The sequence below is a fragment of the Labeo rohita genome, chromosome 7 (assembly GCF_022985175.1).
Source record: "Labeo rohita strain BAU-BD-2019 chromosome 7, IGBB_LRoh.1.0, whole genome shotgun sequence".
NCBI lineage: Eukaryota > Metazoa > Chordata > Actinopteri > Cypriniformes > Cyprinidae > Labeo > Labeo rohita.
The window spans coordinates 7,787,510-7,799,848 of NC_066875.1; the positions used below are offsets into that span (position 1 = coordinate 7,787,510).

Sequence of the window (12,339 nt, forward strand, 5' to 3'; positions counted from 1 at the left end):
GACGGCCATGGCAGAAGCTTCATTTTGTGCTCAGTGACACATTTTGTGTTGTTTTTGATGTTTGTTTTACATCATTGTCCTGATGGAAGATCCAACCATGGCCCATTATAAAATTTCTAACAGAGACAGTTAGGTTTAGATTTTGTGTCTCTTGGTATTTGATAGAATCTTTGATGCCATGTATTTGACAAGACGTCCAGGACCTCTGGCAGAAAAATAGGCCCACAACAGTAATGATCCAGCTGTATATTTAACCGTGGACATGGAGTACTTTTTATCCTTGTTTGCACCAAACCCAACTGGTGGGTTTTGCTAACGAAAAAGCTCTTTTTTTGTTTCATCTAACCATAGAAGCCAGTCCCGTTTGAAGACTGAGGCGTGTCTGACAACTGAATATGCTGGAGTTTGTTTTTTGGATGAGCAAGGAGGATTTTTCTTGTGATGGATGATTAAGAGAATTTGACCTTCGTGTTCCTCATATTTATAATCCTGTGGAACAGGAAGTCATGGCTATAGAATTTCATGCTACTTGTCACCCTGGTGTGCTAAAAATAATGTAAATATGACTGGGAATTAATTGTGGCCAACATGCATTGGAGAAAAACATTTATTTCATAATGTGAGTTTCCTCCCACTTTAAATTGTTTAACTTTAATAAAAGGTTAGAATTTTGTGACTTTTTAGAAAGATGAAAAAAAAAAAAAAAAAAAAACAGTGCAGATTTATTTTCACAGCCGCCTTTGTTCATATTTACTAAGAGTGCCAATATTAGTGGAGGGCATTGTACATTTTAGGTACAAATATGTACATTTAAGGTAATAAAAGGCACCTTTTAGTGGTAAATAAGGTAAGAAAAGTCTGCCTTTTGAAAGACTGTTCCAGTGACAGCTTTTGTACTTTTTTGTTCCTGAGAGTGTACATAAGTGTTGCTCAATTCATCAGCAATACTTTGCAGTGACAGATGTTTAGCTGGCACAAACACTATGCAATTATATCAACTGTAATGGAGTAATTAAAGTGTTTTGTGAAATTGGAATGTACTGTATACATGGGAAACTGACATTAGTCACTTTCTACTCTGGTGAATATTCTAAAACTCTATTTTTGTATAGGCACAATTTAAAAGTTCTGGCTATAAAAGCCATTGAACATTTCCATCATTGCCCAGGCAAAAAAAAAATATATATATATATATATATATATCTTAGTTCTTATAAAAAAGAGACAGTATTTTGAGAATTACCTGTTTGTTTGTCAGTACAGTGAAAGCATTTGGTTACCAGCATTAATTCTTCAAAATATTTTCTTTTATACAACAGGTCTTTCTGGTCCTCGAATCTGATTGGCTGATAAGAGTGCAATATTAGAGTGATATCAGAACTCCAGCAGCTGTTTCACAGTTTGTAATCATATCACTCCACTTGTGGTACTTCTTTACCAGCGAGTGTCATGGCGGAAGCCCAAATCCAGTATCATTTTAGAAATATTGCTGTTTTTGTGTCACAGAATGTAGTTTTGAGAGATTTTCAGGCGAAAATGTACTTGTTTATAGTTCAACTATGCAGTGTTGATAAAGGTAACGTCTATTTGAAAATTTGCATTGACATTCTCGGACATGTGAGCTCCAGATCATCAGTGCCCATTTTGCGCTTATGAACCTGCCCGAGAGCGGGTTTTTTCTAAAATTTACCACTGGCACTGATGTCTCTGTAGTGGTTACACATTAAATATAAATTGTTATGGGTAATCTAATGGGCAGTCTTTGGTCTCGTTAATCTATTGTTTGTTCCAGAGAAGATAGTTTTGGCAAAATCTCATGTTTATGTAAATTCAGTGCTGTTTCAGAGTGCTGCCTAAATTTTATCATGGCTGTTGTTGTTGTTTATTGAATATTATTAATCAATAAATAATATTTTATAATATATAGTAATAATAGTGTTTAGTATTGAGAAATGGTGCGTTCGTGATGGTGATTTTAGTTACATTTGTTCTGCCATCAGATGGTGACAAGAGACTGTTTTTATGAATCAGCAGTAAAGACTACTTTGAAAAGTAAACACTATAAACACAAGTTATTTTTAATTTCAACAACAGCTTGACACAGTGAACAAATGCACTGAGCAGCAAAATAACCCGTAACACTTAAAAGGATATTAACATTTCGACAAAGATAACGCTTTCCTCAGCAGATATTCAAACTAATGTTTATTGTGAATGCAAGACCGATCTGAAGAATGAATGCTGTATCAGATGCAGGTAATCACACTCGCCCAGTCCATCTTTTTTAATACAGTAATACTATAAACTTTCAATGAAGCACCTCAACGTTCCTTCGTTACTAGTTCCAAAGTGACGTTTTCAAATTAGTAATGAAGGCTTGAAGTCCACTTCCAAAACAAAGATTCACATATAATGTACTCACCCCCTTGTCATCCAAGATGTTTGTGTCTTTCTTTCTTTAGTCGTAAAGAAATTATGTTTTTTTGAGGAAAACATTTCAGCATTTTTCTCCATATAATGGACTGATATGGTGCCCCGATTTCAAAAGAACTTCCAAAATGCAGTTTAGATGCAGCTTCAAATTATCCCAAATGCAGTTGTAAACGATCCCAGCCGAGAAAGTTAACGATCGGTTATTTTCATTAAAATAATGCAATTTATATACTTTTTAATGTCAAACACTGGTCTTGTCTTACTCTGCCTGGACTGTTTTTTTCCAGGTCATGACAGTTAGGGTATGTCGAAAAACTCCCATCTCATGTTCACCCTTTATCGCTGTTTTACCTTTTTTGTTGTGTTTGATCTTCTTTGCATGTTCACTTTGCAAAGACTGGGTCAGTACTTCTGCAGCAATGTAGGGTGATTTTGAAATGATTTTTGAAGTTGAGGGAGAAAATACAATTGGAGTTTTTCGACATACCCTAACTGTCTTGAGTCAGAATACACAGAGTTCAGGCAGAGAAAGACAAGACAAGCGTTTGAGATGAAAAAGTATTTAATTTTTTTTTTTTTTTTAATAACTGACCATTTTGCTAGATAAGACCCTTCTTCCTCAGCTGAACTCGTTTACAACCACATTTGGGATCATTTGAAGCTTTAAACTGCATTTTGCATTTATATGGCGAAAATTTATATGCATTTTTATGGAGAAAAATCCTAAAATGTTTTTTCTCAAAAAACAATTTCTTTACGATTGAATAAAGAAAGACATGAACATCTTGGATGACAAGGGGTTGAGTATGTTATATGTGAATATTTGTTTTGGAAGTGGACTTCTCCTTTAAACTGTCAGCTTTAGATTTGTGGTGGAAGGAAGTAGTTCTGCACAAAAGAGGGCTTTTGAAGACACTCCATTGATATTTTATGTATTTTCACACTTATGCTGTTGAACTGTTGTATAAATGCTCGTAGACGTGAGATATGGCTGATATCGGCACACTGCAATTACCTATGGCCAAATCACAGCTGTGCCGATATACAGCCATATCTCACGTCTGAGAGTGTGATATTACTTATTTGTATTCTGCAGAAGAGACAAAGTCATCCAGGTCTGGAAGTACATGAGAAAAAGAAATTTTAATTTTTAATTTTCTTACCAGATGTTATTTTTTTACTTCGTATTTGGCGTAAGTTGTCAGAATGGGAACAGCCTAAGTGAATTATTAGTTTTAGCTAAACTAGCTAATTGTTAAATTGTATTATTAAAAAGAATAAAATAAAATCTAAAACTTATTTTTAACATTTATAAAACAAAATGATGATGTCAAATCCTTTATAATTGATTCAGTGTGTTTTATGTTGCATTTTATGGCAAGCAAACGACAAACAGGTTTCCAAATTAGCGAATAATTAAGTGTAACAAACACAAATTTCATTAAAACCATTATCGTCATATGGCACTACATAAATATTCACATAATAGCCACAAAAATTTGTTTGTAAACATATCTGCTCCAGTTACACTGACAATTACCTTGGAAAATGAGCTGAGGTGAACATTTTCTTCAGGTTATGCCACCAAAGTAGATTTACTACAACATAATCGTATTGCATAAAGGTGAAGCACAAAGGCCTCGAGCATCACAGAGTGAATGAATGTGCCCCCAGGCTTATGTTTCAGGGAGAAAACCATTGGCACTTGAAGCTGTGGGAACACAGAACTGGTTAAACAGTTTGTGCTCAAGCGTATGTTGGCACACAGGTGTTTGTACACAACACATCACACGTCTCTACCCTCATGCACCACGGAAAGAATCAACAATATGTCCCCATTTCAGTATTTCGCAATTTGCCTCAACAAATACAAAGGTATCTAGCTAAACGAGGCCTGTGTGCCAGTTCCTCTGTGATATGAGGGCTTGATGGTTTTTAACTGCACTCCTCCCTGCCTGCAGCTTAACGGCACTTGACTTTATGGTGTCACAGACATTAACGAGAAATTAACAGCCTGTACAATCTTAGCCCTACATGCTACAGATACCTGTACTGATAGTTTCATTGGTTGTGATGGCTGGATATGTGTAATTCAAAAAGAAGACCTGGCGTCTTTTGCCTGTTTCTGTGTTCTGGGACGCTGAACATGTGAGCAAGTGAGAGGAGGCTATCTGGGTGTATTATGTAAATGCCTTGCTTTTACAATGGCTGGCACGCTGTGAAAACTTGTGTAAAATTTGTAGCTCACCTCCCAATTGTGCTCTGCATGCTTTTGCTCTGGGACAGAAGGATTGCGTAATGCTTTATGCCACCAGCAAGTACACCAACACTCACAATTATTTTTCCACACAACTTACAAGTTTACCTTGTAGTCTGAGTTTTGCAATTATACAAGCAGAGAAACATCTGTGTTCTGCAACATTGCCCTATTAAACATCAGGAACAAAAAATAATTAAATAAATAAATTTGAATTTAACATGCGCCAGTTGCAGATGTAGTTGTTTTATAACACCTAATACTCTTGAGTTTGAATCCACCCTAAGCTCATGAAAACAGATCTGACATTTTTCACTGAACACAGACAAATAATGAGCATTATTTTCACTCTAAATCACTGACGTGCTGGAAAATTGTGATTTATTGCAGAATGTTGCTTGGGTGTGTCATACACTTTTATTTTGTGTGAATTTATGCTGTTGAATCTAATACTTTGGTGAATCTCAAAAAAATAACAAAAAATTAAGTTCACATCAAAAGGTAAGACCATTATTATTATTATTTTTATTATTATTAAGCACATTTCTCTCAGCATTGGAGTAAAAACAATTACTGTAAAAATATTTCTTCTTATTATTATTATTTATTTAAATCAACATATTAAAAATTGCCATTAAACCAACATTATACTGTATATTGTATTATAGTAGTTTTGTTCATTGTTTTCTTCTGGTTTTGTGAGATGATTATGTGTTTCAAAAATCAATAAATGCATCATTCTTCAGTATTTTAGTTTATAAGACAACATTGTTTTATGATAGATTCTCATATTAGACAAATTTTACATTTGTACAATTCTAAATACATGGATTCTACATTAAAAACAAAAATAGTATAATATAAAAAAAAAAAAAATTCAGTATCAATAAGCTCTTCAGATGTCCACCACTTGCTCACATTTACACGTTTAAAAAAAAGAGTCATTCAAATTGGTTTTTCCACATACATAACTATACCTTTCATGGGCTCAAGCAATACCATAATGCAACTTGTAGAGTGCTTTTTTTCTCAAGGTAGTCTATAATACTTTTCCTCAGAAGTGCATAATTTAATTTCAATTCTGCCATTAATTCTGCTTATGGATTCCACTAGCAGATTTTTGAGCCAATCACCTGAATCATAAACACCATGTGACAAACCACTCTCGAGCTCCATGAAAATGTCACAACAACGCAGGTTGGCAGCAGTAAGGGGAATTTTATTTCCTGTTTATTTCAAGCTTTTGCACTGCCAAAACATCTGTTAAAATATCATTTGAAACACTGACATCAGTCTGAAAAGTTTTAGATTATTTTGAAAATTCTGTTTGGTGATGCACAGAAATTAAACACTTCAGCTTTAAATAGCTAATCGTAATGCATAAACCATACTGTCGTGTAAAACTGATCTGCAAAGCACAGCCTTCATTATGCTGGAACATGTCCATCATGTTTGGTCCAAATGATGTCTCGTGCAGAAAAGTCCAACCACCCAGATTTCAATCCTGTATGTTTTTTTTCTCAAAATAACAGTGCTATAACCACAAATACATGCATGAAGTTAACACTGATTCTTGGAAGCTTATTTCCACCATGGAACAAAACTATAAAAAAGATGATTGTGACTTTTTATTTCACAATTCTTACTTTTTTCTCACATTGCAAGTTTGCATCTCACGATTCTATTTCTTCACACACATTAAGAAATTCTGACTTTCTTTTCTTTCTGCATTTACATCTTTCCCCCTAAATTCTGAATTTACATATCACGAGTCAGACTTTTTTTCTCAGAATTCAGTTTTTTTTTTCTCTCAAAAAAAAATTTCATCAAGAAATTCTAACTTTTTTACTTAGAATTCTAAATTTACATCTTGAAATTCTGACGTTTCTCAGATTTCTGAGTTCACATCAAGAAATTCTGACGTTTTCTCCACAATTCTGAATTTACATGTCACAAGACTTTTTTTCTCAGAATTTAGAATTTTTTTTCTCAGAATTCTGAGTTTGTTTTTTTTATACATATAATTCTAAATTTACATCTCGAAATTCTGAGTTTACATCAAGGAATTGTAACTTGTTTCTCAGAATTCTGAGTTTTGACTCTTTTCTTAGAAATCTGAATTTGCACCTCCCATTCAGTTTTTTTCCCAACATGAAAAAAACATTGAAAAAAAAAAGACTGAAAGAATTCTGACTTTTTAAATGTTTACATCTCACATTTCTATTTTTCTCAGAATTCTAAGTTTACATCTTGCAATTCTGACTTTTATCTCAGAATTCTGAGTTTACATCTCACAATTCAGTTTTTTGAATCCACCATGAAAAAGGAAAAACAACAAACTGCTACTTTTCTGATTTTTCTGTTTCAATTTTTATTCTTTTTATTCAGTGGCAGAAATAAGCTACCATATATTCTTTTATAAACATAAAAAAAAAAAATGATTAAGAATGCTCAGTAAGTGCATATTGATACTCTTAATGCGATTTTCATAATGTAATTTCATTTTGATTTGCCAGAAAATACCTTTTTTTTTTTTTTTTACTTTCCCAGCACTCCTGTTTGCTTTCGCTTTATGCTTGTTTACTGTATGTTCATTTCAACTATCCAGCAACAGATAAAATAATGGTAGGTTGTTGTTTTTTTACACCAAAGATTCGCAGATGGGTGTGATATCTGAGTCCTGACTATGCATTGAGCTGAGTCCTGTATCCGAGTCGTCATCATTCACGTCACATGTTTTTGAAAGCCCTCTTGCCTGCTCCACCCACACACTGTCCCCTTCGAGCAGCGTTAATCTGTCTGTTTCTATTGTGTTTTCCTCTTTCAACTCATCACCAGCATCAGCCTCACTGTCCTCCTCAAAATCCAAAGAGTTGACTTTCTCCATTAAATCCCTCAGTTCTTTTTCTTTCGCTCCCCATATTTCCTGGGTCAAGTCCAAGTCATTCCTTATGGCCTCCAAATCAGTGTTCAGCCGCAGACCGATGTACAAACTGGTGTCAAGTTGGGTTCTGATCCTCTCTTCTTCCAGAAGTAACTCATTGTCAGACGATACATCCAAAGTGGAAGATCCCGCGTCTTTTTCTTGAGTTGTGACTCGGAGGGTCGCCTCAGTGGAAGTGGTTTCAGAGTCCTTATTCGCAAGTTCCTCGTGTCTTCTTTTCATCCATCTCTGGTTGAGTTCCTCTTGAATCTCAGTTGTAATGCTCTCCATGAGGGCCTCGTGCTTAGCCAGTTCTTCTTGCAGATTGATGACCTCCTCGCATCTCTGAGCATATTCCTCAAACTGGGCGAGAGCTTCTTCTGGGCTCGTTTTGTCCCCCTCACCAACTTTATCTGGGTTGGCGTCCTCTAAATACGTATCCTGGACATAGTTGATCCCATGCATCTTCATTCTGTCAAAATGAACTTTGGCTTCATACTTTTCAATTTCCCTGTCGAGCTCTTTTATCCTCTGAATCTGCTGGCGGATGGTGTGATCTTGCGAAATGACCAGGTGCACAAGGGTCTCCATCTTTTCCATAGATGAGGCATCTTTGGACGCAGCCTGCGCCCTTTTCTTATTGATTTTATCCAGCTTTCTGAATGCCTTCCTGACTATCCGTCTTTGTTTCTCCTGTGACAGAGCCATGGTAACTCTTGCGGTCCCCTTGTAGACACACGGGCTCTCCTTGCTGAGAACCACCCGCGCCTCTGCGCTCCGCGGCCCGTTGCTGGGCAAAGACGCCTCGTTTTTCACCAACACAAACCGGACGTTTTCTTGTTCCTCTCCCCACGCGCTCCACAGTCGCAATATCTTGGTTTTGTTTGGTAAAATCCGTTCAAATCCTCTCCATTTCTCCACAATGCAGTAGGACTGTGGAGAGCCCGAGAGGGAGACGCGCTGCTCCAGGTTCTGCTCCTCCAATAAAACCCGGATCACGTCCGCGCAGGTCGTGCGCTTCGTCAAGCCCGACACGAGCTTCTCTTCGCGACAAACCCACACTGAAATTTTATTCTCCTCTGCCTCCATCTCTCAGGCTGATAGGCACTGTCCCAGCAAGTCTGTAAAAGTTTCCTGCTGCAGGAAATTATTCGGGTGAAGTGAAAACTATTATAAAAATAGGTGTTCTATAAAATGTTAAGGGTTAATCCTCAATAATTAAAACATAAAACAGTCGGAAAGTTGTAAATTCGGCCCGTCTGAGAATCAGAGAGTTCGTCATAGTCCAGTGTTGGCAGGTTTGGCAGTCCGCATGTGCGTCTCTCAGTCTCTGTGAGTGAATGAGCGCAGACGGGACAGCGCTGCTGCTGCGAGTACACTGCACTGATCACGTGACCTAACGCCTAACGCCGCCACGCTCTATATAACTTATAACATACCTGCCGTGTGCACTTCTATGTAGAAATAATAATCAGAACAAAATAAAAGAAAAATAAATAGAAAAAAATATTTTATTGTAAAATTAAATAAAATCTATTTAAATAGTTTAATATAAAAATAATAAAAAAAAATAAAATAAAATAAAAAACGAAAAAAAAAATCAGATGTTTTGGTTGTCTACAAAAAAAAAAAAAAAAAAAAAAAAAAAAACTCCATTCATCCATATACTGCCATTCAAAAGTTTGGGATCAGTAGAAAAAAAAATACTGTGAAATTGAATCAAATCTATTTAAATTGTTAAATATAAACAGAATAAATAAAACAAAAAAAAAATATCTGATGTTTTGGTTGTCTATAAAAAAAATAAATACATAAAAAAAATGGTGATAATAAAACAAATCTCATATATAAATATATATATATATATATATATATATATATAAAACAACAGTAACATCCATCCATCCATACACTGCCATTCAAAAGATTGGGGTCAGTAGAAATAATTATTTTATTGGAAAATTAAATTAAATCTATTTAAATTGTTTAATATAAACAAAATAAATACAACAAAATCTGATGTTTTGGTTGTCTACAAGAAAATATATACATAAATAAAATAAAAATATGGTGATAATAAAACAAATCTCTATTTAACATATATTAAAAAAAATAAATAAATAAATCATCCATCCATCCACACTACCATTCAAAAGTTTGGGATCAGTCAGATTTTTAATATTTTTTTAAAGAAGTTTCTTATGCTCATCAAGGCTGTACCCATTTAATCAAAAATACAGAGAAAAAATAAATAAATTTGTGAAATATTATTGCAGTTTAAAATAACAGTTTTCTATTTTAAATACTTCAAAATCTAATTTATTCCTGTGAAGCTGGATTTGCTGAATTTTCAGCATCATTTACTCCATTCTTCAGTGTCACATGATCCTTCAGAAATCATTTTAATGTGCTGATTTATAATCAATGTTGGAAACTAATATAAAATGTAAAAAAAGAACAATGTTTATTTAAAATAGGAATTTTGTGTTACAATATATACTCAGTACATTTTTCTTTTCTTTTCTTTTCTTTTCTTTTCTTTTCTTTTCTTTTCTTTTCTTTTCTTTTCTTCCTTTTATTTTATTTTTTTAAAGAAATTAATACTTTTATTCAGCAAGGATGTGTTAAATGTATAAAAAAGTGATAGTATAGACTTGTATTGTAAGAAAAGATTTCTATTTTGAATAAATGCTGTTCTTTTCAACTTTTTATTCATCAAAGAATCAAACAAAAAAGTTTCACAGGGTCCAAAAAAAATTAAGCAGCACAACAGTTTCAAGACTGATAATAAATCAGCATATTAAAATGATTTTCAAAGGATTCAGACTGGAGTAACAGCTGATGAAAATCCAGTGCTGCATCACAGAAATAAATTATATTATATGTGTATATCAAAACAGGAAAGCAATATTAGAAATTGCAATATTTCTTAATATTAATTTAATATCAAATTTATAAATATGTATTTTTATCTGGCTATAATTCCCGTGTTGTGATGACCAATATTGTCTTGATATAAAATTTAGCTGTGTGGACGCAGCATTACACAAAAGACAAAGATTTCAGTTAGGTTACTTCAGTTAGGTTGCAGTACATGATACTGTAGAAATGTGTTATTTTTAGACATTGTTCATTTATTCAATGAGCAAAAATGGATAATGAGATGTTCACACAGAATGAAAGAAAATGAGTAGTTTTTTGCTGCTCATGTGATATCAGTATGTCGGTCCCCATAAGTCACCCCTCCAATAAATCATCTTTTATCAGACGACTGATATGCCTGAAATCATGTGACTAGACATGATTTAAAGCATGCTTTTCACAAGTACTATTCACCTTTCACCCAAGTGCATAATTAACCTGGTGTTTCCAAGCCAATAGAAAGCAGTCTCTCCCAGCACACAGTACACTGGGACTGTCTTCTGAACAGAGTTCACCGCTTAACACACCTGAAACTGACCTTGTCATGGTCACAGTTATTTTAATACTAGCATTTTTATGATGTTTAAGTTTTGAAGGCCATTGGTTTACTTGCTTCTTCAAGCATGGGGTAGCTGAAAAGTGCTTCATCAAGATTATTACATGTTATTAAGAATCACAAAATCATTTTAATGAATGAAATTGCATAATCAGTATAACAGCAAGGTTTGAAACTTCATCAGTCACTAAAACAAAGGGATATGCAATGACGCAACACTCTAGTTCTCTCTCTGTTGAATTAACTGTTATTTAAATTGTCTTTGAGTAATAAAAAGCTTGGTCAATTTAGAAAGTAATTCTTCGTTCACTGCTTCCTGAGAATAATCCTGCAGCGACCCCTGCTGTTCATTTTCATTAATGCAAAAGTCCCAAATAAACAACTTTTTTTCACTGAAGAAAGCAATACTACTGATAGATGAGCGAGAAACAACATTTTGTTAAAAATGGATTTGTTTATTATAGGCAAGGCAAGGCAAGTTTATTTATATAGCACATTTCATGCACAGAGGTAATTCAAAGTGCTTTACATAAAAGGAAGTAGAATAATCATAAAAACAATAATAAAAACAATAATCACAATGATAAATGATAAACAATAATAAAAACAATATAGACATGCAAAAACATTCTTGGAAACTTTTGGGATAATGTAAATACACAATTCAGCAAAACACTGTTATAGTGGGGTTTTTTTTTGTTTGTTTTGTTTTGTTTTTTGGTATTATATTTAAAAATTTAACATATCGTGCCTTTAAATGTATAAAAGACTTATACTGTTAGAAAACATTTCTATTTTGAATAAATGTTGTTCTTTTTAACTTTTTATTAATCAAAGAATCGAAGTAAAAAATATCACAGGTTCCAAACAGCATAACAGTTTCATCACTGATAATAAATCAACATATTAAGTAAGACTGGAGTGATGGCTGATAAAAATTCAGCGCTGTATCACAGAAATAAATTATATTTTAAAGTAAACCAATATTTGAAATTGCAATAATATTTCACAATATTACTGTTTTTTTTTTTTTTTTTTTTTTTTGTTTGTTTTTCTGTATTTTTGATCAAATTAAAAAAGACTTTATAAGCCATGCAGACAGCTTTTCACCTTTCAAGACATTAATTGATGGACTGGTGTTGTGTGGATTATTGTAATGTTTTTATCATTCTCATTCTGACGGCACCCATTCACTACAAAGCAAGTGATGTAATGCTACATTTGTTCAAATCTGTTTTACTGGCATGC

The 12,339-nt window shown here is 33.8% G+C and overlaps 1 protein-coding gene across 1 annotated transcript; it reads right to left on the bottom strand.

The window, feature by feature from the left end:
• Nucleotides 1–5,255: 5,255 nt before the first annotated feature.
• Nucleotides 5,256–8,933, bottom strand: rassf10b (Ras association domain family member 10b). Its single transcript, XM_051114618.1, has one exon. The coding sequence runs from the start codon at nt 8,700–8,702 to the stop codon at nt 7,332–7,334; it is 1,371 nt and encodes a 456-aa protein (XP_050970575.1). The 5' UTR covers nt 8,703–8,933; the 3' UTR covers nt 5,256–7,331.
• Between the last annotated feature and the right edge of the window lie 3,406 nt (nt 8,934–12,339).

Bases quoted from the DNA above. Each gene is read 5' to 3' on its own strand.
- rassf10b (XM_051114618.1), bottom strand. From the start codon at position 8,702: ATGGAGGCAGAGGAGAATAAAATTTCAGTGTGGGTTTGTCGCGAAGAG.